Genomic DNA, 27,297 nt, shown 5'->3' on the forward strand with positions numbered 1-27,297 from the left:
AATTAGGTTTAAGTAGTTGTACGTCTAGGGGACTGATGACCTCAGATGTTAAGTCCCATTGTGCTTAGAGCCATTTCTGAACCACTACATAAATTTACATAAAATTCAACTGGAACTAAAAACACTGGGAATCTTGCTTACTCCGTAGATAGCAAAGTGGTGAGTGTGCGACCGTAAACGAGTAAGGAACGAAAATGAAGACTAGGGTTCAACGTTCCATCGACAACAAGGTCATAACAGACGAAACGCTAGGTGAGATTAGACAAGGAAGGGACAAGAAATTTGCTATGGCGTTTTGTAAAGTGGTGATAATATTTCGTATTGCCGACAATATAACTCGACAATGCTGTCCGGCAGCCACACGAATTTCAGCCACTACACCACAACATTACTGGGCGCTACTTACTCGCCAGTGTTTACAGCAATATATTTCCGGGCTAGAAGTCACTACTAGGAGCCACGCTATTGCCACAAAATGGACGAATGTCAGCAAGTGTGGAGTGCGGCGCTACCGTTTTCACACCACACAAGGAATCAACCTCTTGGTTCCAGAAGTACACAATGTTTTGAGAGAAGGATCAAAGTATTTCATTAAGTTTGAAATAAGAATACAATTTTTATTTACACTCTCCTTTTGTTCACCAGCACACGGAAACAAAAGTGATAAAGCTGACATCAAAATTACGCACAGTTCAGACTCCTTCGCCAATAGCTCTCCAAATATCCTTTATCAAATTGCGATATTAGTATTCATAACTTTCGACGGCCCGTAACTATGGTCATATATATGAACTTGCAAGTCGCCGCTTGCATTAATCGTAAATATATGTCTGAGTTATGCTAAATGTTATCATCCTTACATAAAGAAAAGTATTTTCTTCTCAATAACGTTCAAGTCGTGAGCTTCACCGTTAATTTTTGTATATAAAATTAAAGAATTAACCCGTGAAATTTTTGTTGCCTTTGCCTGCGGACACATCCAGAATTCAAATTAATAATCAAATTAATTAATTTAATAAGATTGAACCTTAAATTGCTGATCTACCCATGTACCACACAATAAAATAAAAACATTCAGTAGTTGAGGGAATGTGAATGAAAAAAATGCCGTATTTAAGTTTAAAAAATAATGCAAGTTTTATTGATTCATTTTTAACTACAATGGGCTGATGAATCTTAGGCAAAAAATATCAAACAAAAGTAAGAGAAGGGATGGTGTTTGATTGGCAACGCATACAGTGGAGTAGAAGCTATACAAATTCTCGCATGAAGTTATCCATTTTACAACGCAATCTGACTTTGGTTACAGGAATCCACTGTGAGACCCAACTCTATTCAAATGGAATCAACTACGGCCAAGTATACCACAAACTATGGTTCACCTGTGAACAGGGAGCTGTGAATATCATTTAACAACCTTACGCCAGTGCAGCAGTATTTTACGCATTTACCTTGATTGAGGCGGCAGCAGAGAACGCCGAGCTGTCGGCGAGTTGCGACGCCTGCAGCAGCTGTTGATGTTCTGACACGTCCACGAAAATTTGCAAACTACGCGGTCTAGCATTCTGGTGATCAGAACGTGGGGAACTTCCCTACCGGAGCCCTGAAATCCCGACAGCTTTCAGTGTGAGCTGCACCTGTTCGTTGGTCTGGCCAAACCAATTTGATTCATAGTCATGATAGTTCGTGCTTCAATTGTCAAACGGCAGGCAGCTGACTCAAGACGAGTACGTTCGCCCTCGTGACACACAGTATGCTCGAAATAATACGAGGGTTGGAACATTAATAGTGGCAACTATTTATTTACAGCTCGTACAAAATAGATAGGTGTTTCAAAGTTTTACTGACCTTCAAAGTAGTCACTAGCATTGCGTATAACCCGTTGCCAGAGGTGTGGAAGTCGTAGGATACTCTTAGCTGTGCCAGTTGTGTTGACAGTTCAAGCGGCGCGGTCTATTGCCCGACGAATTTTTAGCAGTGCTGAAGCGAATGCCGTGAAGTGTTTCCGTGAGTTTAGAAATCGAGTTGAACTCTCGTGGGCTTAAGTCAGGGGAGTGTAGTACGTGGTATAGCACTTAGCAGCCCCATCAGTCAAACAGGTCAGTAACACTGTACGTGCTTGAGCATTGTCCTGCAAAATGATGGTCAGGTCCTGCAGAAAGTGTCATCACGTCTGTCTCTATACTGTTCATTTTTGGAAAACAACCTACGTGCTGTCATTCCATATCTTCATGCTGAGGCTCGCCCCTGATAGCTGAGTGGTCAGCGGGACGGAATGTCGTACCCAGTGGCCCGGGTTCGATTCCCGGGTGCGTCAGAGATTTTCTCCGCTCAGGGACTGAGTGTTGCGTGCCCTTATCATCACCATTTCATCCCCATCGACACGCAAGTCGCCGAAGTGGCGTCAGCTGGAAAGACTTGCACCAGGCTAACGGTCTACCAGATGGGAGGTCCTAGCCACACAACATTTCCATTTCACGCTGAGGGATTATGCCTGATTTGCGAGTGTCAACCGATGGTCTTGTTCACTGAATAGATCAGGCGATTCAAAAATGGTTCAAATGGCTCTGAGCACTATGGGACTTAACTCCTGGGGTCATCAGTCCCCTATAACTTAGAACTACTAAAACCTAACTAACCTAAGGACATCACACACATCTATGCCCGAGGCAGGATTCGAACCTGCGACCGTAGCGGTCGCCCTGCTCCAGACTGTAGCGCCCAGAACCGCTCAGGCGATACAGTAAAACCGCCTATGAAGGGAAATTCATAATAAGCGAAGAGGTATATTGTCATCAGATATTGTTCATCTTCATGACAATGTTCGCATGCAGATTGTATTTTCAACAAAGACGCTGCTGCAGCGTGGAGGGCACGTGTTCGATCGTCCACTATACAACTCGGACTTCGCTCCCTCACGCGAACCGCTTTATGAGGACAGCATTATGGCACACCAACGCAGAGAACGATGAAAACCACAGCTGCCTCCTGTGACGAGGGTATTTGAAAGTTGGTACCAGGCTACGATAAATGACTAAGTCGGAGCGGCGAGAAGTAGCTGGAAGGGGTTGTTACATGTCGTAATTTAAACGTTTTAAATTTTCGCTATGGTTCTCATTTTACAACCTATCGGATATTGAAAAAATAATCCTCACATTTACTAAAATTAAAGTCCAAATGTTGTATGTGCTTTATTTGTTTGGTGTCGAATTGCAGGTTTGTTGCTTCACTCAAGAGGTAATACACAACGAATGGAACAGTTCATGGCAACGTTTTGGAAAAATGATCGCTGTGGATTTTTGTACTAGTAACACCGAAAATGATGTAGCACATCCACGTATTGCCCCTGTCAACCGTGCACATTGTTGCTTTCCACAATGTTTTAATTACTTCATCCACACTCGTCATTGGCACTTCGGTAACAAGTAACATCATACACTGTGCGGCTGATCCCGGCGGAGGTTCGAGTCCTGCCTCGGGCATGGGTGTGTGTGTTTGTACTTAGGATAATTTAGGTTAAGTAGTGCGTAAGCTTAGGGACTGATGACCTTAGGAGTTACGTCCCATAAGGGAAAAAAACGAAAAACAAGTAACGGAAGAAGTTACTACAGTATAGGACCATCTTTTTTGGGAAATACGAATTTAAGTACTCCATGTGTTAATACACTGAAGAGCAAAAGAATCCTGTGTACCTGCCTAATATCGTCTACGGACACCGCGAGCACGCAGAAGTTCCGCAACACGACGCCGAATGGACTGCACTAATGTCTGAAATACTGCTGGATGGAACTGACGCCATGAATCCTGCAGGCCTCTCTATAAAACCATAAGAGTACGAGGGGCTGGAGATCTCTTCTGAACAGCACCTTGCAAGGCATCCCATATATGCTCAATAAAGTTTATGTCTGTGGAGTTTGGTGGCCAGTAGATGTGTTTAAACTCTGAAGAGTGTTCCTGAAGCCACTCTATAGCAATTTTGAACATGTGTGGTGTCCCATTGTCCTGCTGGAATTGCCCAAGTTCGTCGGAGTGCATAAAGGACACGATGCACGTTATAGACAGGATGCTTACGTACGTGTCACCTGTCAGAGTCGCATCTAGACCTATCAGGGATCCCATATTAGTCCAACCGCACACGCCCTACACCATTACAGAGCCCCCAACAGCTTGAACGGTCCCCTGCTCACAAGCAGGGTCCATGGGTTCATGAGGTTGTCTCCGTATCTCTACCCGTCCATCCGCTCGATCAGGCAACATGTTTCCAGTCATCTACAGTCTAATGTCGGTGTTGACGGGTCCAGGCGAGACGTAAACCTTTGTGTCATGCAGTCATCAAAGGTACACGAGTGGGCCCTTGGCTTCGAAAGCCCATATCGATGATGTTTCGTTGAATGTTTCGCACTCTGACACTTGTTGACGGCGCAGCACTGAAATCTTTAGCAATTTGCGGAAGCGTTGCACTTCTGTCGCGTTGAACCATTCTCTTCAGTCGTCATCGGTCCCGTTCTTGCAGGATCTCTTTGCGGTCTCAGCGATGTCGGAGATCTTTGTTGTGGTTGGCAGGAGAGCCAACACCGTTTTACTACAGGAGGCCGAAATGCAGGCGTTTTAGCTCACGCAGGCTGGCGTGAGGTCTGGAACATGACAAGGGAATTAGAATTGAGAAAAACGGACGTAGCTGGTGGAATACTTAACTTTAATCCATTAATGACGAACGTCGCTCTTGCCGTTACATGATTCACAATATCTATAATAACTGATAATGGCGCCTTGCTAGGTCGTAGCAAATAACGTAGCTGAAGGCTATGCTAACTATCGTCTCGGCAAATGAGAGCGGAGAAGTCAGTGAACCATCGCTAGCAAAGTCCACAGTACAGCTGGGGCGAGTGCTAGGAAGTCTCTCTAGACCTGCCGTGTGGCGGCGCTCGGTCTGCAATCACTGATAGTGGCGACACGCGGGTCCGACGTATACTACCGGACCGCGGCCGATTTAAAAGGCTACCATCTAGCAAGTGTAGTGTCTGGCGGTGACACCACAATCTTATGTTTCAGTGGATGCCTGATATTCACGGTATATTCGTGAAATGGTCGTACGGAAGAACCCCCACTTTATCGCTACCTCAGAGATGCTGTGTCCCATGAATCGTGCGCCGACTATAGCATCGCGTTCAGACTCGCTCACATCTTGATAACATGCCATTGCAGCTGGAATAACCGATCTAACAACTGCGCCAGACATTTGGCGTCTTATGTAGTCGTTGCCGACCGCAGTGCCGTGTTCGACCCGTTTACTTAACTCTATGATTGAATAAGCACGCCTATACCAGTTTCTTCCGCGCATCAGTGTGCAAATGGTTTCTAGCAACTATTTTGCTTTTATATTAAATAATACCTCATTTAGACTCTCGTGAATGTGCTCGTCATAATTGTCTTTTACCAGGTTTTTTTGCTCGTCGTAATTGTATAATTGTGTTTTACCAGATATTTTTTCAGTAAGTCGTAGTTCTCTGATCTTTAGACTCGTTTATCTTCAATCATCGATTGCACACCATTGTGGTTATGTGTTTGGTACATCCCGTTTCGGATGTGAGTTACCTGAAATGAATTACTTATTCTCTGGTCAGAAGCGAAATTGTGTTTATGACGCCACTGTAGATATTGTTAATATACTATTTCTAAGCTGCCTCTACGAATATATAACGCCTGTTCCAAATCCGGCTGTGTTTATGGAACGGTCATGGCATGTAACCACTACAAACGAGTAAAGCGTACGTCACGGCTCCCTGCGTTTCGCATGTCGTGCCACATTTTCGTGACTCTGGATTAATTTTTATCAGCAGTCTCACGGCTGTGATCACGGTGTATGCGGACTTTCCCACTATTATGGTCAGAGAACGGAAAGTGAGCGTAGTAAGCTCGAGGAATGCCGATTGAAAGTACGTGTTTAGTCATGCAGTGCTAATATCAGCAAAGCCATCGGCCAACGACAACACAGTCACACCGCTCTCACTGCCAATACCAATGGCACGTTTTCTAGCACCATTATTGCAAAAGCCAAATTAAGTGACTTTACTGTCTAGACCAAACGGCAAAATTCGACGATTAGGTGATATTTTATATCTGCGCACATATGCAGTGTGACGTGCCATCTGGCCCCCAAGCTGTAGTTCTTCCATGAAAGAAATGGTTCAAATGGCTTTGAGCACTATGGGATTTAACATCGTAATCAGTCCCGTAGAACTTAGAACTACCTAAATCTAACTAACCTAAGGACATCACAAACATCTATGCCCCACACAGTATTCGAACCTGCGACCTAGAACCATTCGGCCACAGCGGCCGGCCAAAAGACATAAGCGTCCACTCTTACCTGTTTTTGCAAGTAAACCTGACATGTAATGAATGCTAGGAGGCGAACACTTGCTCATTAAAGTAGTCCAAAACCTATCAATGCCATGTTTAACTACTCTCTAATGAGTAAAAGGTTACTTAGACCTATATACAGCTACGAGACATCACATTAACAGATCAGTCACGACCGTTAATCTTCATTCCTGTTAAGTCATTTTTGGACAACATGTGCGATCATTTACTGTGCACTTAATCCCATTTATTATCCTTAGAATGTGTTTGCATATATTCCGGCCAATGAAGTGTTTTGTAGGCGTACACTGATAACTCTTGTGTAGGTTGGTTGATTTTGGGAGAGGGGACCAAACAGCGATATTATCGCTCCCATCGGATTAAGGAAGGGTGGGGAAGGAGGTCAGCCGTACCCTTTCAAAGGAACCATCCGGGCATTTGCCGAAAGCGATTTAGGGAAATCATAGAAAACCTAAATCAGAATGGCCGGACGCGGGTAAGAAGAGCCTCTTGTGTTGCTTTGGCAGGTTATCCAAATGGCCTTCACCATTCATAGGCGTATATTCATTAAAGATTACTAATTTTATATGCTTCTAATTGTGTTTTATTCTTCACTTGCTGTTCTAACAGGCAGACTTTCACCAGATGTATACGTTTTAATTTGACATTACATATATACCATTACATACATCATATATATCTAAATTCTCCATGCTCACAGGTTCTAATAAACAATCAAAAGCACCTTTCCTCCTTATACTGGTGCTGTATTGAATTTCTATCAATCTCCAATTTCGGTCATACCAGAAAATGATATATATAAGTACGTACAACACTTTTTTAATGTTGCGAAATTCAGTTCTTTTTATTTAATTTGTGACCGCTTTCGAGTATCAGAACCCATTCAGAAACAATGATGCATTCCTTGATAGTACGTGGACCATGTTAATGCTGTGCATACTTCTGTCTAAGTCCAGTTTTTCAGCGACCATTGGAAGGAAAGACATAGTCGTATGTAGATGTGGAAATAGACATTGTAGTTTCGTCTCGCCGGACGCTTAGGTCGAGCGGCTCTAGGCGCTTCAGTCTGGAACCGCCCGACTGCTACGGTCGCAGGTTCGAATCCTGCCTGGGGCATGGATGTGTGTGCTGTCCTTAGGTTGGTTAGGTTTAAGTAGCTCTAAGTTCTAGGGGACTGATGACCTCAGAAGTTAAGTCCCATAGTGTTCAGATCCATTTGACCCATATGAAGTTCCGTTGCTTCAACAAAGACGCACTAACTGCTCAAATAAGCTTTAATTAAATCTCCTAAAACATGACATTTTTGCTGTCGCGCGTATTCAGTAACAGAACGCTTATGCGTGGCTAAGATTATCTCTACAGTACGATATACTCATCGCGTGGGGCAGTCCCGACAAGGCCGTGGAGTATCGAGATACACGTGCGGGCGCTACACACAAAGCAGTGGGATTTATTCTCACGGAAGTTGAGTCCTTGGCGAGTAGATCACAAGCAGAGACTGACGTGAAGGCGGCGCCCGTCAAGATCCTGGTCCGCGAGGCGCACGAGCAGTCCACACCACCACTTACATGGATTGCTTACTTTGCGTTCTACAACATTTTTGACGTATAGCTAGATGATAAAGCTAACTGTCAACAACCCTGCAAGGCACATCTTTATCTTAGGACAATATACTTCATTCATCATTATTTCAAAATATTCACGCGTAAAAAACAGTGCTTCACTTTTTCACGTTTTCATTATATATTTTCCAGCGTTACTCTTAACTCTAAAACCACACAGCGCAACAGAATTAAAGGATTACATTTGCGAAAATACGTACTTGTCTTTCATTCCAACGTATAAAAAATGGTTCAGATGGCTCTGGCCACTATGGGACTTAACATCTGAGGTCATCAGTTCCCTAGAACTGAGACCTACTTAAACCTAACTAACCTAAGGACATCACACACATCTATGACAGAGGCAGGATTCGAACCTGCAACCGTAGCGGTCGCGCGGTTCCAGACTGTAGCTCCTAGAACTGCTCGGCCACCCTGGCCGGCTCCAACGCATAAGATTGAAATTAGGCTTAAAAACGTTCCTCTGTTGTTGTTGTTCTTGTGGTCTTCAGTCCTGAGACTGGTTTGATGCAGCTCTCCACGCTACTCTATCCTGTGCAAGTTTCTTAATCTCCCAGTACCTACTGCAACCTACATCCTTCTGAATCTGCTTTATTCATCTCTTGGTCTCCCTCTACGGCAACCCAGTTCAGCAGATACCTCTGTGGCACCCACCTACAATTATTGAGTGTTTTAAAAATGTGCGTTTAGAGAGAAAACCTGCGAATTACTCCCAGGCTTCTGCAGGCAGGCACCTGGTCTCGGAGGAGTCTCAAGGGGCTGCCTCTCTGCAGGTACCGTGGACTACTTCACAGGTTTTCCTTCTCTGTGCGTTGAGTATACTGTTCTTGACAAGATTTTTGTGGGAATAGTTTGTTAATGTTTTTTGTCTACACATTATGAAAGGTAATCACCTTTTCGAAATGTAAGGATGCATGTGATATGTTGGTGCCTTGAAATGTGTATTTCTCTTGCTAAACATAAACTTGAGACGAAGTGAAAGAAAGGAATATCCAGCGAACTCTACGTTGGCCCATAGCTTACCCGGTTAGCGACAAAAACACAAGCTTATTTTTAACGTCCTCATCCTACCAATGAATCACCACAACCATGCCAACCACCCTACCACTGTCCCCAACAGTCACTACAGAGACATTTTGTATCCAACCCAGGCCTGGTGGTAAGAACTGTATCGCGCTATTCCACCGTCAGTCGCATCCTTGTCATTAGACTCCTGATTGTGACACAACACTAGGACACACTTCTGAGGATCAGCGGCCGGCCGCTATGGGCGAGCAGTTCTAGGCGCTTCAGTCTGGAACCGATCGACCGCTACGGTCGCAGGTTCGAATCCTGCCTCGGGCATGGATGTGTGTGATGTCGTTAGGTTAGTTAGGTTTAAGTAGTTCTAAGTCTAGGGGACTGATGACCTCAGATTTTAAGTCCCATAGTGCTCACAGCCATTTAAACCATTTCTGATGATCAGCGGAAAATTATAACATCTGCCATACCACAGCCTGCATCTGACGAACTGTTCAGTTCTAGGTTTCGCATCGCAATTCCCCACACTGTGCAAGCAGCCAAATTTTCAGTAGGAGAGATGGTTTTGCCACTTCTCCTACTTAGCGTCATTATTATTCTTGTTCTGTTATGCTCCTGGGCACGTTTCACTCGTATCTGGAAATATTCTACTTGTCTCTTGTAATATTATGTACTTACTACTAAGCTATTATGCGTTAGTATAAAAGAAATTCCGATACAGAAGGAACAGATCTGTCATTGCCTGCCCTTCCCAGGAAATTCAGTAGAGTCTTTGTTGCCATGTATGACGAAAAACGATGCCTATAATAAGAACGTGAAAGCGGGAAGGTTCAGAGAGGGTGTTCAGTAATTCAGATGCTGGACACAAATTTGAGAGGACTTGATCCAAGGTATCAGTGCAGCCACGCTGGTGATGTGAATGAGTTATATTACACGAATTCCCTGTGTACAGGACGTTAACCTTGAATGAACCACACTACTATAAAATTATTTTTCATGCAAGGGTAATATCAAGCATAGTGTTACTAAGGCACCATTGTTGAGAGCGGGAAAGTCCTTTTGCTTGGCGAAACTTAGCTGTCCTTCTCAACCTCACAGCCACTAATTACGTGTGAACTTTCTTCGCTTCGGAGCCCGTAAAAACCTTTCTTAACAAGGAGATTGTAGAGCTGGTGTACTATCGTACAACGTACTTTGGCGATCAGCTGAGCTCCTTTGTGTCAGGGATAATGGCAGAAGCTATTATGGGATAAGGCGATTGAAAGCAGGAATGAAAGGCAACGTTCGCTAATAGTCGTTTCAGCAGAACAGCTTTAATCGCTGAAAAAGCGCTTTACCTACTTTTGTATGAATTTTGCTCTGCAGTTGGCTCTAGCTACTCATCCAAGGTGTATTTACTATTATCCTGTATTCAGATCTTGTACTTACCGGTTGTAAATACGATTATACGTGAGCATTGAACGCATATCGCCGGAAATGGACTACTGAGTTCCAGAAACATATTTATTCAATTTCCTTGTGCATTGTCATCGATGTACATTTTTTTCCATGTTGATGACTATTACGCAGAAATTCTCACTCACGCATCACTATTGCGAAAGTAATCTTATTTAATTCCGCCTTATGTTAGGATATTCCAGCGATTTATTTATTTATAATCCAGAGAACGTCGAGCACACATTATGGCATTATTATATTAACTCAATCTGAAATGTCAAAACATTTATAACCAGGCTATACTTGGCATTCCAATGTTTTTATTTCTATGTATGAAAAAAGACTGAACAACTTCATGAGGTAAAAAAGTAAATAAGACTGTTATCAATAAACAATCCAACGCTGCCATAAATATGTTTAGCAAGCACAGCATAATGAAATGAAATGTCGTGTGGCTAGGACCTCCCGTCGGGTAGACAAATCCCCTTATGATATTTGGTGTATGGACACATATGTTGTTTTCTACCTACATAAATGACCTTTTGGATAGGGTGGATAGCAGTGTGCTGCTGTTTGCTGATGATGCTGTGGTGTACGGGAAGGTGTCGTCGTTGAGTGACTGTAGGAGGATACAAGATGTCTTGGAAAGGAATTGTGATTGCTGTAAAGAATGGCAGCTAACTCTAAATGTAGATAAATGGAAATTAATGCAGATGAATAGGAAAAAGAATCCTGTAATGTTTGAACACTCCATTAGTAGTGTAGCGCTTGACACATTCACGTCGATTAAATATTTGGGCGTAACGTTTCAGAGCCATATGAAGTGCGACAAGCATGTAATGGCAGTTGTGGGGAAGGCGGATAGTCGTCTTCGGTTCATTGGTACAAATTTTGGGATGATGTAGTTCATCTGTAAAGGAGACCGCTTATAAAACACTAATACGACCTATTCTTGAGTACTGCTCGAGCGTTTGGGATCCCTATCAGGTCGGGGGGTGGGGGGGGGGGGGGGGGGGGGACCTAGAAGCAATTCAGAGGCGGGCTGCTAGATTTGTTACTGGTAGGTTTGATTATGACGCGAGTGTTACGGAACAGCTTCAGGAACTCGGGTGGGAGTCTCTAGAGGAAAGGAGGCGTTCTTTCGTGAATCGCTACTGAGGAAATTTAGAGAACCAGCATTTGAGGCTTACTGCAGTACAATTTTACTGCCACCAACTTACATTTCGCGGAAAGACCACAAAGATAAGAGAGATTATGGCTCGTACAGAGGCATATAGGCAGTCATTTTTCCCTCGTTCTGTTTGAGAGTGGAACAGGGAGAGAAGATGCTGGTTGTGGTTCGTATGGTGGATTGCGGATTATGTATGTAGATGTAGATATTAGGAGGCGTTCCAGAGACATGAAGGAACAGACACAAACCACTTCGTTACAAATGTAAAACCCCTTCCGGCAGGACGGTCAGCTCGGCAGCCACAGTACCATGTTTTCTGGAGTGGGGCTTCAGCATCTAGGATGTAAGGATCTGTTGTTCTTGTGGTCTTCAGTCCGAAGACTGGTTTGTTCCAGCTCTCTACACTACAACATCCTGTGCAAGCTTCTTGGCCTACGAATAGCTACTGCAACTTACATCCTTCTGAATCAGCTTAGTGTATTCATCTCTCGATCCCCCTCTACGAATTTTATCCTCCACACTCCCCTCAAATACTAAACTGGTGATCCCTTGCTGGCTCGAAGTGCCCTATCAACCGTTCCTTTCTTCTAGTCATATTGTACCATAAATTTATCTACTCCCCAATTCTATTCACTACTTCTTCATTAGCTGCGTGATATACTGACCTAATCATCAGCATTCTTCTGTAGCATCACATTTTCAAAACCTTGTTTTCCCTTCTTGTCTAAACTATAAACACTGGCGATAGGATACAACCCTGTCTCACTCCCTTCCCAACGACTGCTTCAATTTCATACCATCGACTCTTGTAACTGTCGTCTAGTTATTGTACAAGTTGTGAATAGCCTTTTGCTCCCTGCACATTTTACCCGTCCTATCTTCAGAATTTCAAAGAGAGACGTATCTTCTAAGTCGTAGGGTCAGTGTTGTTTCATGTGTTACTACATTTCTACGTAGCCCAAACTGATTTTCCCTATAGCGGTTTCTACCAGTTTTTCCATTCTTCCTTACAGAGTTCGTTTTATCATAGTCGAACCATGACTTATCAGACTGATAGTTCGGTAATATTGACATCTGTCAGTAACTAATTTCTTTGGAATTATTTGAGGGTGTTTCCCCTCTCTCATACATGTTGCGCACCAAGTGGAAAAGTTTTGACATCAATGGCTCTCCTGAGGCAATCAGCAGCTCTGTCGGAATGTCGTCTACTCCCGGAGCCTTGTTTCGACTTAGGTCTTTCAGTGTTCTACCAATCTAACGTTCAGCATTCTTCTTTAGCGCCGCATTTGAAAGAATAAGTCTGGCAATCCTAAAATGTGACGTGATCTGTGTTAACGTGAAACTGCTTAGTGAAATATGTTCGCTGGTGAGTGGGTCGCACAGAAAAGTGAACGGTACGCGGGCGCATGTAAAAGGCTTTTCCGTACAGTGTGGGTGACAGCTTAGCTGCCCAGTGAAACAACTTTCGCTGCCGGTTGTTGTAACGTGTGTTGTGTTCCCTGGTAACACGCCAAGCCGCCCAGCAGTCCGTAGGACTAGAGATCTAGGCTAGAGCGTCCAGACACCTGCCAGAAGGGAAAACGTCGAATGGAACTGGTCTCAGCTTGCCAACACGGAAGCTGTAGTATCTGGTGACAGAGGCTGCCATTAGAATCGCTGTAGTTACTAACCGCGTGAGGTCAATGACTGCTAGGAAACAACAAAGTAAGTTGTTTGCTTGAGGCAGAGAACGTGTTTGACTGTGGGACGACATTAAGTTTTGTATTTGGAAAAATATATGGGGGTGTATATCTTTTTTTATTATTATTTCATGTTCCATTGATCAGTCGCATGGTACAGTAGCCGTTATATATACATATATACATTTGTTCCTATTCAAGAATTCATCTATGGCATAGAAGGAATTGTCAAGGAGATATGATTTCAAATAATTTTTGAAGCTATTATTGCTGTCTGTAAGACATTTTATTTCATTTGGTAATTTGTCAACAATTTTTATAGCAGCATATTTTACCCTTTTCTGTGCTAAAGATAGTTTGCGTAAATATTAGTGAAAGTCTTTCTTTTATTTGTATTATAATCATGAATGTCACTGTTGTTTTTAAACTGGTCCATGTTGTTGAGAACAAATTTCATTAGTGAGTAAATGTACTGTGCGGCTGTTGTAAGAATTCCCAATCTTTTAAAAAGATGCCTACAAGATGTGCGACTATGAACCACACATTATCTTAACCACTTTCTTTTGAGCAGTGGATACTTTTCGTCTAAATGTTGAGATACTCCAAAATATTATTCCGTATGACATCAGAGAGTGAAAGTATGCAAAGTATGTTAGCTTTCTAATTTCTGTATCCTCAAATTCGGCAATTATTCTGATTGCAAAACTTTCTGAAACTAGTCTCTGCAGAAGATCGCAAATATGAATTTTCCAATTAAGATTCTCATCTATGTGTACACCTAAAAACTTGGTATGCTCTACCCTGTCTAATGACTTCTGTTGATGTGTTATATTTATTGAATGGAATGTACTTTTTGCAGCAGAAAATTGGATATACTGTGTTTTTTCAAAGTGTAGAGCAAGCCCATTAGCAGAAAACCAATTAATGACTTTTCCAAAGACTTTATTTGAATCATTTTCAATTGGAGTTTCTTTTACCTGATTAATAATGATGCGTGTATCATCAGCAAACAGTGTCAGTTCAGCTTCCTCTTTCAGGTAGGAAGGGAGGTCGTTCACATATATCAAGAACAGAAAGGGACCCATGATTGAACCCTGTGGAACAGTTCATGTAATTTCACCCCAGTTAGATGAAGGGGCAAACGTATTTAAATCACTTGACCCATATAAGGAAACTTTTTGCTTCCTGTTCTGTCGGTATGACTTAAACCGCTGATATGCTATTCCATTTATACCATAGAATTGTAGTTTCTGTAATGTAATGTCATGGTTCACACAATCAAATGCTTTGTACAAGAAAATTCCTATTGGTGACATTTTACTATTTAAAGACTCTATTTTGTGGACAGTGAAATTGTACATTGCTGTCTCACTAGAACAGCATTTTTGAAATCCGAACTGTGATTTACTAAGTATCCCATTACTGTTGAGATGGCTAACCACTCTTTCCCGAAGATTTTTGAAAATTCTGTAAGCAAGGACAATAGCCGATAATTATTGACCTCGGGTTTTCCCCTTTTTTGTAAAGAGGCCTGACAATGGCATAGTTTAACCTGTCTGTTACGTTGAATGAATTGGGTCCTCTGGTGTAAATGGTTATGTTCGGTTATTTGGAGATCATTTTCAGCCATTCATAGACTACATGTACGCGGACAACGATGGAACTTTTATGGATGACAATGCGCCATGACACCGGGCCGCAAGTGCTCGTGACTGGTTTGAGGAACTTACTGGACACTTCGTGCGAATGGCTTAGCCACCCGGATCGCCCGAAATGTATCGCATCGAACGTTTATGAAAGATAAATAGCACGCCTAAGCACTGTTAACGCCTGATAATATTCGTAAGAGTCTGGAGGGATGAGTAGGGGTTATTATGATTTCCGCCAATAGGTCTGACATGACTAATGAGCACAGACATTGAATAACGGAAAAAAATGAATCAAATGGCTCTGAGCACTATGGGACTTAACTTCTGAGGTGATCAGTGCCCTAGAACGTAGAACTACTTAAACCTAAATAACGTAAGGACACCACACAAACCCATGCCCGAGGCAAGATTCGAACCTGCGACCGAAGCGGTCGCGCGGTTCCAGACTGTAGCGCCTAGAACCGCTCGGCCACCCTGGCCGGCCGGAACACCGCTGTCACTGCGAAACTGTCGAAACTGCTGAGAGGTTAAGTGTGGCTCGTTGCCGGAAACGGTCACTTTAGGAAACCTTTCAATGCAGAATGTAGTAGGAAGGGCGGAAACTGACTTGCTGATATTCAGTTCACTACAAACGGAAATCTCTTGAAAGCATTCACGACTAGGAGCTATCTAGGGTTCCAGAAAAGACCAGAAAACTGTAAAAGCAATCTCTGCCATGGGCAAATAACGTTGAAGTGGAGCAGTTTGATGCCTCGCCCAAGTTGTACACTGAAGACTCATCTGTTCGATTTGAGTCTCCGTACCTGGCCAGATACATTGACGTCCTGCCAACTACACTGAAGAGCCAAAGAAACTGATGCACCTGCCTAATATCGTGTAAAGCCCCCGCGGGCACGCAGAAGTACCGCAACACCACGGTGGCATGGACTCGACTGATGTCTGAAGTTGTGCTGGAGGGAACCGATACCTTGAATCCTGCAGGGCGCTCCATACATCCGTAGGAGTACTGGGGGTGGAATTCTCGTCTGAACTTCACGTTGCGATGCATCCCAGATATAGGGGAAGGCGGGGCAAGGTGGGGAGGTGGGGTAAGACGGGGGAGGGCTATAAGCTACAGTTAGAGTATTGCCATCTGTGGATAGCTACGTCAACATCATCAATACACAGGTCCCAGTGTGGTGACATTGCTGAATCTTAGTTTCGGGGCGGTTTCTGTGAGCTTTTCAAGGTACGTACAATTATTATACTGATCTGCAATGTTTTACACCTTTCGAGGTCGTAAAACAAGTGTTTCGTGAACATTTGTCCAGACAGTATATATAGCACTGAAGAGTACGTCTTATTAACAGTAAACTGCTGTGTCAGTAGTCAATGTTCAATGCATAGTGTTCATGTAGGCGTAATATAACCTGACAGAATGGTAGGGGGTAAGACGGGGTGAGGCAAGATGGGGAGCTTCCCCGTCTTGTCCATACTATTTGTCCAACCACTACGTTCTTATCATCTCCTGCTTTTACCTCGCTGCGGGTTTTGAACACGTACATTATACGTTGAATACAATTGTAAATAGAATGGTATTCGTTATTCAAACATTTTCCTAATTAATTACAAAGTATGCCTTAGGCTATATGGTGAATAAAAACACACAAAACGTGCCACGAGAGTATCCTTGCCATGCTTTAACGACTGACTAGTGGTAATATTGTATTTACTGTATAATATAGATTACCAGGAATGATCTGACTCAATAGTACGTCCCACGTGTTTTATTTCAGATGGTTCGCAAGTATCGGCGACAAACGTCTAGGCAAGATTGGTCATTGGAGTCAATGGAAGGCGCTGTAGATGCTGTTATGGAAGGTCATATGGGTTCTTTCAGGGCAGCTGGACAGTTCAAAGTGCCACAGAAATATGTGTTTCAGCGTCGGGGTGCCCACGATAGTTGTGCAGGGACAGAGGCTGTCCACACTTGTGTACTATGTGGATGTAAGAGGCCTAAATAAAACGTAATACTTGATTCTACAATTCGCAGAACCATGTTTCGAAACGTTATCGTCACAATATTTCGTTATTTCAGTCCTTCCTTAAGCTTTAGAGATGAATTCATGCTAGTTCCCCATCTTACCCCGCATATGGGACAAGTTGAGGAATTGGTAGTTTATGTTTCAAATCGAGAGACTTCTAACTAAATGCAAGAAGTTTGCAGGTTTCTTTGCATGCTATTGTAATTGTATGGTTAAATAAACAAATGACAATCAAACCTATTTGAATTTGTTTGTTTTTGTCCCTTCTGTAAGGGTTTAAAGTTGACTTCCCCATCTTGCCCCGCCTTCCCCTACTAAGTATCGCTCATGTCTGGGGACTTTGGCAGCCAGCGAAACTGTTTAAACTCAGAAGAGATAACCGAGAGATCAGTTCGTGCACAACACCCTGCACCGATAAAACTTCCGCAAGTGTGGACAGCTAAAGCGTCAGCACGGCTCAATATTTCAACAGGAAACTTCCAAGGATAATTTGCGGAACATTTGGTGCAAATGGCTCATACACCTAAACCTTTACGTGACACAGAGCTACTACAACATGAAGTTAAGGGATATAGACTCGACACGCTTGAGGAACTACAAATTTATGCACACCTAATTACAGATAGAGGCAATTTACTGAACGATCAACTGTATCTAAAAAAGAGGGCATATTTCTAAGGCTTCTAACCTATATGAGGTTTACAATAGTTCATAATGCATGTGACCTCACAGTTTCTGTAATAATAGATCCTTTCCTACAGATGTTCATACGAGATTTGTTGCTCAGTTTAGTAAGCTCTGTAGTGGAATGTAAAACGTAGTCATGCTGGATACTGTAACTAACTTACAATTGTAAAATATAAAAAATTAATTCATAGCAAAAAGGTTATCTGACGCGTGCGTTATAAGAGTTTGACTCTCTACGTCTCGCGCATGCGCGCCGCCCTCTGTGAGGCAGACCGCGAAGCCCTCGCGGTCCGAAGTCTCTAGTCACACGACGAGGCCCATACAACGGGCTTAAAGTGAATTTCTACAGTTGGTTTAATAGAAGTGACAAAACCTTATGGTTATGCATCAGGTTTTATGAAGTTGTCTTAGGACATGGCCTGTTTTAGGCAAACATTTAAATAATAATTTATGTAAGTACTATACGTTGCTTCCTATAGGATGACCATAACTAGTATAATTTACTAGCGCATTATAATATTAACTTGTTGCAGGTTCTGAAGAAGACGTTATTACTAACGTTGAAACGTAGGTAAACGACAAAGTTAACCTGCAACTGTAGGCTGTATATTCTTATATAGACTTCCGAGGACTTTTTGAGTTTATTCCACGTCGGTTTGCGGCACTACGCTAGGCAGGAGTTCCGACACGATACCGCATGACGTTTGTCGTGTCAGTGTATGAGCATTAAGTCTGAGTGTGCGGTGTTTGTTTGTAGATTAGTCGCCCTGTTTGGAAGTGGCGCGTCAGTGTTTGCCGGTGGTGGCTGCGCAGGAGACACGATGAGGTGGGCGTGCCTGTTGCTCGGCGTGCTGGCGGCCACGCACGCCGCCGACCTGGAGCAGCTGTACGAGTGGAACTTCCTGCCGTTCCGGCTGCCGCACGGCTTCCCGCGCGACGCCTACGTGCCGGAGAACAACGTCTTCACCGGGCTCGAGGTGGGCTGGAACCGCGTCTTCGTCGCCATCCCGCGCCTGCGCAACGGCGTCGCCGCAACGCTGGCGGTCCTGCCCAAGGTGACGCACCCCGCCCACGGGCCCGCCGCGCCACCCCTCGACGTGAGTACGCCATGAGCACGCCCTGCGCCGCCGGCCTGAGCCGCAGCCGCGCGCTGCCACAACGCTGCTGCTTTGGGGGTGGGCAACCAAAACTCGCATCATACATTTTTACTACTGATACATTTGCAAAAATTCTCCAAAATCACCTTAAAAATACTTTTTAAAATTTCAAGACACAAAGAAATTACAGACACTGGCTGCCAACGGGCGTTGACTGAAGTCTACATCTACATCTATATCTACATCCATACTCCGCAAGCCACATAACGGTTAGTGGCGGAGGGTACCCTGAGTACCTCTATCGGTTCTCGCTTCTATTCCAGTCTCGTATTGTACGTGGAAAGAAGGATTGTCGATATGCTTCTGTGTGGGCTCTAATCTCTCTGATTTTATCCTCATGGTCTCTTCGCGAGATATACGTAGGAGGGAGCAATATACTGCTTGACTCTTCGGTGAAGGTATGTTCTAGGAACTTTAACAAAAGCCCGTACCGAGCTACTGAGCGTCTCTCCTGCAGAGTCTTCCACTGGAGTTTATCTATCATCTCCGTAACGCTTTCGCAATTACTAAATGATCCTGTAACGAAGCGCGCTGCTCTCCGTTGGATCTTCTCTATCTCTTCTATCAACCCTACCTGGTGCGGATCCCACACTGCTGAGCAGTATTCAAGCATTGGGTGAACAAGCGTACTTTAACCTACTTCCTTTGTTGTCGGATTGCATTTCCTTAGGATTCTTCCAATGAATCTCAGTCTGGCATCTGCTTTACCGACGATCAACTTTATATGATCATTCCATTTTAAATCACTCCTAATGAGTACTCCCAGATAATTTATGGAATTGACTGCTTCCAGTTGCTGACCTGCTATTTTGTAGCTAAATGATAAGGGACCTATCTTTCTATGTATTCGCAGAACATTACACTAGTCTACATTGAGATTCAATTGCCATTCCGTGCACCATGCGTCAATTCGCTGCAGATCCTCCTGCATTTCAGTACAATTTTCCATTGTTGCAACCTCTCGATACACCACAGCATCATCTGCAAAAAGCCTCAGTGAACTTCCGATGTCATCCACCAGGTCATTTATGTATACTGTGAATAGCAACAGTCCTATGACACTCCCCTGCGGCACACCTGAAATCACTCTTACTTCGGAAGACTTCTCTCCATTGAGAATGACATGCTGCGTTCTGTTATCTAGGAACTCCTCAATCCAATCACACAATTGATCTGATAGTCGGTATGCTCTTACTTTGTTCATTAAACGACTGTGGGGAACTGTGTCAAACGCCTTGCGGAAGTCAAGAAACACGGCATCTACCTGTGAACCCGTGTCTAAGGCTCTCTGAGTCTCGTGGACGAATAGCGCGAGCTGGGTTTCACACGACCGTCTTTTTCGAAACCCATGCTGATTCCTACAGAGTAGATTTCTAGTCTCCAGAAAAGACATTACACTCGAACATAATACGTGTTACAAAATTCTACAACTGATCGACGCTAGAGATATAGGTCAATGGAAAGTTGAAAATGGATCGTAATGCGAACCAATGTCTCTCGCTAACTAGGAAAATACTCAGACCATTGCTCTTTTTTTTTTTTTTTTTTTTTTTTTGACTGCGTGCAGTCACCTGCTGACAGCCACTGTCCTATACCAAGTACCCCTTGCCCATTAGCTGTAAAGGCAATCTTTTATTGGACGACATAACCATTTACATGCCATTATAATCCACATTCATGTAAAAATAACTTTTCGCATCGTAACGCTAGACAAAATGTACGGTGTCCCAACGTTGAAGTTGCAAACCGAATATTGTTTTACCTCTTAATAGGTCGATCATATAACGGCTAAATTCGGGATCGTACCCCTTAAGGTGGACGTCAAAAGCGTCAAAACTGATTCTGCGTTAAAAAAACCCGAGGCTGTTTTATATTACTCTCAGGGTGTAAAAAGTTGAATCGTTATTAAACGTGCTCCCAAAATGCAATCCCCATAAAAGAAGAGCGCAGTCAACAGGTATGAGGTCTCCATCAGGTGGAAAAAATCATAGTTCATGTAGATCACCTGACGGGGGCGTTGTGTATGCTAAATACACTCTTCTTTTAATGGAAACTGGAATTTAGGACGACGTTTGATAACGAGTTACGTTTTTAGACGCTGAGTCAATTATAAGGCAGCTTTTGTTTTTTTTTTTTTTTTAACGCAGCGCGATCTTTGACCATTTTGACGTTCGTCTTATCGTGTTTCACTCCGAATTCAGCAATTCGATGATCAGCCTTTAAAGAGATTACGCAATTATCGGTTAGGACCTCCAGCGTACATTCACTCTAGCCTTGTGAAGTCAAACGTCATTTCCACAAGGTGTCAAATCAGTTTTGTTACATTTGTATCCCGCCTGGAAGGCGGACAATTGGCCTCCTCCTGTAAACTGAAGGGTAGGCCGAAACAAACACAGCACATAATTACCAGATGCAAGGAATTTAAATTACCCAAATATTACTTAACAAGAAAAGAAGCTAGGAAGACTTAAATGACAAATTTAAATATCAATAAACAGCTCGTCACTTCCTGAATGCGCTACACTCTTTAAATTTATGGATTATTACTATGCGGGCACTGGAACTAAATCGACGTCTGCTGACCAGTATGCCGAACTTAGCACTGGTTGCCTTCAGTACGTGTTTAGAGCAGCGTAAGTACTTACCACATGTAAAACTTACGCTGTATACTTCATCGCTAATGCTGGAACACAATTTTCATGTACCAAAGAAACCGGTATACGCATCCGTATTTAAATACAGAATTATGTACACAGGCAGAATACGGCGCTGTGGTCTGCAACACCTATATAAGACAACAAATGTACAGCGCAGTTGTTAGCTCGGTTACTGCTGCTATAATACAGGTTATCAAGATGTAAGTGAGTTTGGACGTGATGCCGGCGCACGAACAATAGGACACAGCATCTCCGAGATGGCGATGAAGTGGGCGTTTTTCCAATGCGATCATTTTACGAGAGTACCGTCGATATCAAGAATCTGGTAAAACATCAGATCTCCAACATCACTGCGACCGGAAAAAGATGCTGCACTACACAAAACTTTACGCCACGCCTGGGTCCGTCAACACTGACACTGGAATGTTGATGACTGGAAACTCGTTGCGTGGTCGAACGAGTCTCATTTTAAGTTGTATCATGCGGATGGACGTGTACAGGTATGAAGGAAACCTCACTAATCCTTGGTCGCTGCATGTCAACAGGGGGCTGTTCAAGCTGGTGGACTCGGCCTTATGGAGTGTGATCTCCTGTCGCTTTTGCGCCAGAAAGTGCTTGGTGCCTGGGGTGACGAGTGGCGCACCCTGCCCACGCCCAACAAACTTCGGGCGGTGAAGGAGGCGACCGGTGTGTGGCGCTCCCCCATGCGGGCCTCTCGGAAGGACTCTGTCGTCCTCTGCCGGCTGCGCGTTGGCCACACGTGGCTGACGCACGGCCATTTGTTGCGCCGGGAGGACCCACCGCTATGTCGCTGCGGGGCAGCTCTGACGGTGGTCCACATTTTGGTGGACTGCCCGCTTTTAACAGGACTCAGGCAGACGTTTGCGCTGCCTGATACCCTCCCTGCCCTTTTATGTGATGACGTTGCTATGGCGGACCTCGTGTTGAGTTTTATTCGGGAAGGGGGTTTTTATCGTATGATTTGAGTGTCTGTCCTTTTATTTCCTGTATTGACTTGGGCCTTTGGCCTGTGGTTTTAAACTGTGGGTTTTAATGTCGTTTGGTGGTTGGCTTTTCCTTATTTTCATGGTCGGCCAACCACCTTCACACTCGGTGTGATTTTAGTTCCGTTTGTCTGGTCTTTGTCTGTCTTTCTTGTATTGTGTCGTCCCTTGTCTCAGTTCTCCGTTTTTAACGACTGACAGTTTTTATTTCGTGCGATTTTATCGTGGAACAAGGGACCGATGACCTTAGCAGTCTGGTCCCTTCAATCCCACACCCAACCAACCAACCAAGCTGGTGGAGGCTCTGTAAAAGGGGTGTGGAGTGTGCAGCTGAAGAGATACGGGGCCCCTGGTAGGTCTGGGTACAACTCTTGACACGTGACACGTACGCAAGCATTCTGTATGACCGCCTACACCCATCCATGTCCATTCTCCATTCCGACGGACTTGGGAAATTTCAGGAGGACAATGCGACACCTCACACGTCCAGGATTGGTACAGAGTGGCTCCATCAACACTCTTCTGAGCTTAAACACTTCCGTTGGCCACCAAACTTCCCAGACATGAACATTATTGAGTATATCTGGGATGCCTTGCAACGTGCTGTTCAGAAGAGACCTCCACCCCCTCGTACTCTTACGAATTTATGGACACTCCTGCAGGACTCATGGTGCCAGTGCCCTCGGGCACTACTTCAGACATTAGTCGAGTCCATACCACGTCGTGTTGTGACACTTCTGCGTGCTCTCGCTGGGGCCCTACACGATATTATGCAGGTGCACCAGTTTCTTTGGCTTTTCAGTGTAAGTTAGCCATACTGTAAGACCCACGTAACGCTGAGCGTGTTGCACACACAGCGACCGATAGGTCGTGTGAGCTATCTCCAGAACGACGCCTTTAATGGGAAGCAGAGAGCAACTGCTTTACTGAACGTGCCTTTTAGTCGCCACTTTCAGACGTTGCAAGACTACGAAATCTAATCAGCTTGCCAGGAGCCGACTGGCACATACAACGGCCGATCCACACACGACACCACCTACAGCGGCTCTGCAGCACACAGCAAGTTGGACCATGGCTCAACTTTATATCTACGCGAGGAAGCAAGCAGTCACTCTGCGGTCGCTCTCTCTCTCTCTCTCTCTCTCTTTCTCTCAAATACACCCACACCCACCCATCCACCCACCCACATACACACACACACACACACACACACACACACACACACACACACACACACACACTTTGTCTGTCCCTGTCTTCTTCCTTCGACTGCCTGCCTTCTCTCCAGCGCCAACGTCCGCGCCGTTTTAAGAGTAGCTGCACTAGAGTTTCTCTGATATCCGAGCTGCGATTTAACGCGAGATATCGAACCCCGTTCAGAGCTGGAGCAAGGTCGACCACGCTACGGCTCACAATGTACTTTCAAATTCTCAAGACAACGTCCACGTGCAACTCCTCTGAAGTCGTTCTGGCATTCTTTTATGAGGGCAGCACTATTCAAAATCCAAACGATCATTTCGTAGGTTGAGTTTACAGCCGATGGGAGTTACAAATGTTATTAATACCGTCACGAGAGAAAGCGGCTGCTTCATTTAATGTCTACCTTTGCCTCCTTCTCGGAGATTTACAGTAAACATAACGATAGCGGTCGTGCATACGTAGTGTCCGCAACGTTCTTAAATATGCAACACCGAAGCATGTATAAATCCTGCGCAAGTTTGCCAGAGGACTACTTTCTAGCAACTGAATGATGACTTCCACTTCCCTCTTCATTTGCGTCTACAGAACAGATATGGCCACTGCGCATTGCGCCAGTCACACGCAGTTCAGTGAAAACACGAGTAAATAGTCTTGAAACTCTCACTGTGCCGTTAGAAAATCATTTATGGCATTCTCTGCAAGCAGCATCAGCGTCCCCATCACAAGACTCTGATAGAAACACTATATCGGCATACTCCACAGCTATAAATACGTGGGGCATCCTTAATCGCTACTTTAGAATTTGTCGACAGTTAACAATCACAGTTGAAGACTTCCAGTATGTACATTCAAGCACAGCTTCACAGCTTGACCTTCAAATAAAAAATGACACTCGTTAAATAAAGCCATAGCATCTGAAGTACCAACAGGTGAAATGAAAACATGTCCACAACAACATGTATCTATGTAACCAATGGAAAGTGGATACAAGTAGGAAATGTTTTAAGACTGTACTACCGTCTCCTAAAATATTCTGAATTATTTACTGCCGGCCGGGGTGGCTGAGCGGTTCTAGGCGCTACAGTCTGTGGATTTGACGTGGTTTACGAAATATGTCCAGCGTTGACATTAGGTGACTCACCCTGTATACAAGTGTTTTTAGTACCCCATTCCTCTGCGGAGGGTGGTGGAAGTTCTATACGGGCAATTACAGGTCAGTGTGCGTTTTATCCCGGTCCACCGTGCTCAAGGATGCCATCAGTTCCTCTCTCGACCATGACGTCGATCTCTGTAATGAATCTGATGTTGGGAAGTATAGAGTTCAAATGTCCAAGGAAGTCAAGGAGTTTGTTCGTTCCATGGGGCCACATGACGAGCGTGTCGACCACATAACGGAAAAAACACGAGGGTTTCCGTTTGGACGACACCTGGCCTCCTCCTCGAAGTACTCCATAGACAAATTCGCGACAATATGCCAGAGAGGGGTGCCCATTGCGACTAGTTCCGTTTGTTCGTTGTATTCTCTACAAAACAGAAAATAAGTGAAGACCAAGACATGCCTGTAAAGGTCGGTGGTCTTCTCGTCAAATTCCTGCCCAGCACGCTCTAGTGACGCTCGTATAGGTACCTATTTTAACTGTTTACACTCATTCCTTCTGCACTAATGAGGCATGAGCGCTAGCGGCTGGTCGGAAGTACAACGTTGGACGAGACATCTGGCCACTCATTATTTCAGTACAAAAAGTAAATATTTGGTTCAAATGGCTCTGAGCACTATGCGACTTAACTTCTCAGGTCCTCAGTGGCCCAGAACTTAGAACTAATTAAACCTAACTAACCGAAGGACATCACACACATCCATGCCCGAAGCAGGATTCGAACCTGCGACCGTAGCGGTCTCTCGGCTCCAGACTGTAGCGTCTAGAACCGCACGGCCACTCCGGCCGGCTGCATATCACAGCATCTTCTTCCTCTCGGTTATATCTCGCGTCTGTAGCACGTCATCTTTGTGGTGTAGCAATTTTAATGGCCAGTAGTGTACTTAATATCTTACTACTAAGAAACACACCCACAGAATTGCACAAACTTACGGTCACTTGTACTCACATTTCTTCATATTTCAAACACATTCTAAATACAATACATTTCAAACCGAGCGATACACCTGAGTGTAGTTGAATTCACCACGAGTAATTCAGATTTATGTTTTCCAATATTTCCTTTAGTCACCTAATGCAAGTTCTCAGATCTTCCCTTTGAAAGGCGTACAGACAACTAACTCACTTCTCCATTCCGAATCCGAGTGATTTTTGTTACGACATCGACACCGACAACGCCTTACACACCATCTGATTCCTTTCTTTCTCAGGAAATTCCAAACAAAACAAAAGTCTACAACTAAATACATCCGATACTTGAAGAAACACAGCAACAAGCTACTTTATGTAAAACTTTATTTATGCTAATATGTGTTAAGTTTTTCATCCATCTTCAATTGACGTAATGTATTTATACTTTCACCTATGCCACATTTCTGTAGAGTGCACTTCGAACGATGTAGCTGTCCCGTGCAATATAAAAATTGTGTTAGCTAGCTCGTTTCCCGACTTGTATATTCAAGTTTAATTTACGATTAGTTGCACTTAGTCCTTCCTTCTATGTGTTTGTTTATATCGGAAAATACACTTAAGTTATAATCTTCACTTACATTCACAAACTACCTCTGAGGTCAGATTTGATATTCTTACTATTGTCGTTCTTAAATATTGATATATGATTCAGTATGAATGAAAACGGAATGGTGTGTAATTCCTTACTTAAGGTACACTGTACTACAATGATTAGAGCTAGGGTTAGTGGAGAAAGGAGCACAGATAAACGCACTGAGTCTTGACCTAAATGTGAGAATGTCATATACATAACGAAGAATAGAGTATATAAAAAGGTATTAGAAATAACTACATTACCAATTAGCAGGTTTTAAAGCAGTGTTTAAATGGTTTTTTTAAATAGTAAAACAGAGACTGGTTATCATTAACAGATTATCGGGGGAAATATAAGCTGAGACAGTCACTCTCAAATTTTAATATGTTTTTAATTCCCAAGGGACCAAATTGGGTCATCGGTCCCTAAACTGAAACACTACTTAAAATAATTTATGCTAAGAACAACACACACACACACACCCAGCCCGAGCGAGGACTCGAACCTCCGGCGGGAGAGGCCGCAGAATCCGTGACATGGCGCCGCAAACCGTGCGGTCACTCTGCGCGGCAGAATCTCTCTGCCACAGGCTAAAATCTTCTCTCTAACATCTCAGGGAGGAGGACGCAGAAATTTGTTTGAGATGGGATGAGGAAGGACAGGTGCGCAGCTCGTGGTCGTGCGGTAGCGTTCTCGCTTCCGACGCCCGGGTTCCTGGGCGACGGAGTCAGGGATTTTCTCTGCCTCGTGATGACTGGGTGTTGTGTGACGTCCTTAGGTTAGTTAGGTTTAATTGGTTCTAAGTTCTAGGGGACTGATGACCATAGATGTTAAGTCCCATAGTGCTCAGAGCCATTTGCGGAAGGACATCTCTTCTAACGAACTTTCTCGATATTAACCTTA

General features: G+C 44.0%; 1 protein-coding gene across 1 annotated transcript in view; it reads left to right on the top strand.

The window, feature by feature from the left end:
• Positions 1-27,297, top strand: part of LOC126335513 (protein yellow-like) — a 116,644-nt gene that overhangs the window by 63,076 nt on the left and 26,271 nt on the right. Inside the window, exon 2 of the mRNA XM_049998868.1 lies at positions 18,487-18,770. Within this exon, the coding sequence (XP_049854825.1) occupies positions 18,495-18,770 (276 nt within the window). The 5' untranslated portion in view covers positions 18,487-18,494. The remainder of the gene's footprint in view (positions 1-18,486; positions 18,771-27,297) is intronic.

Source organism: Schistocerca gregaria, chromosome 2 (assembly GCF_023897955.1).
Source record: "Schistocerca gregaria isolate iqSchGreg1 chromosome 2, iqSchGreg1.2, whole genome shotgun sequence".
NCBI lineage: Eukaryota > Metazoa > Arthropoda > Insecta > Orthoptera > Acrididae > Schistocerca > Schistocerca gregaria.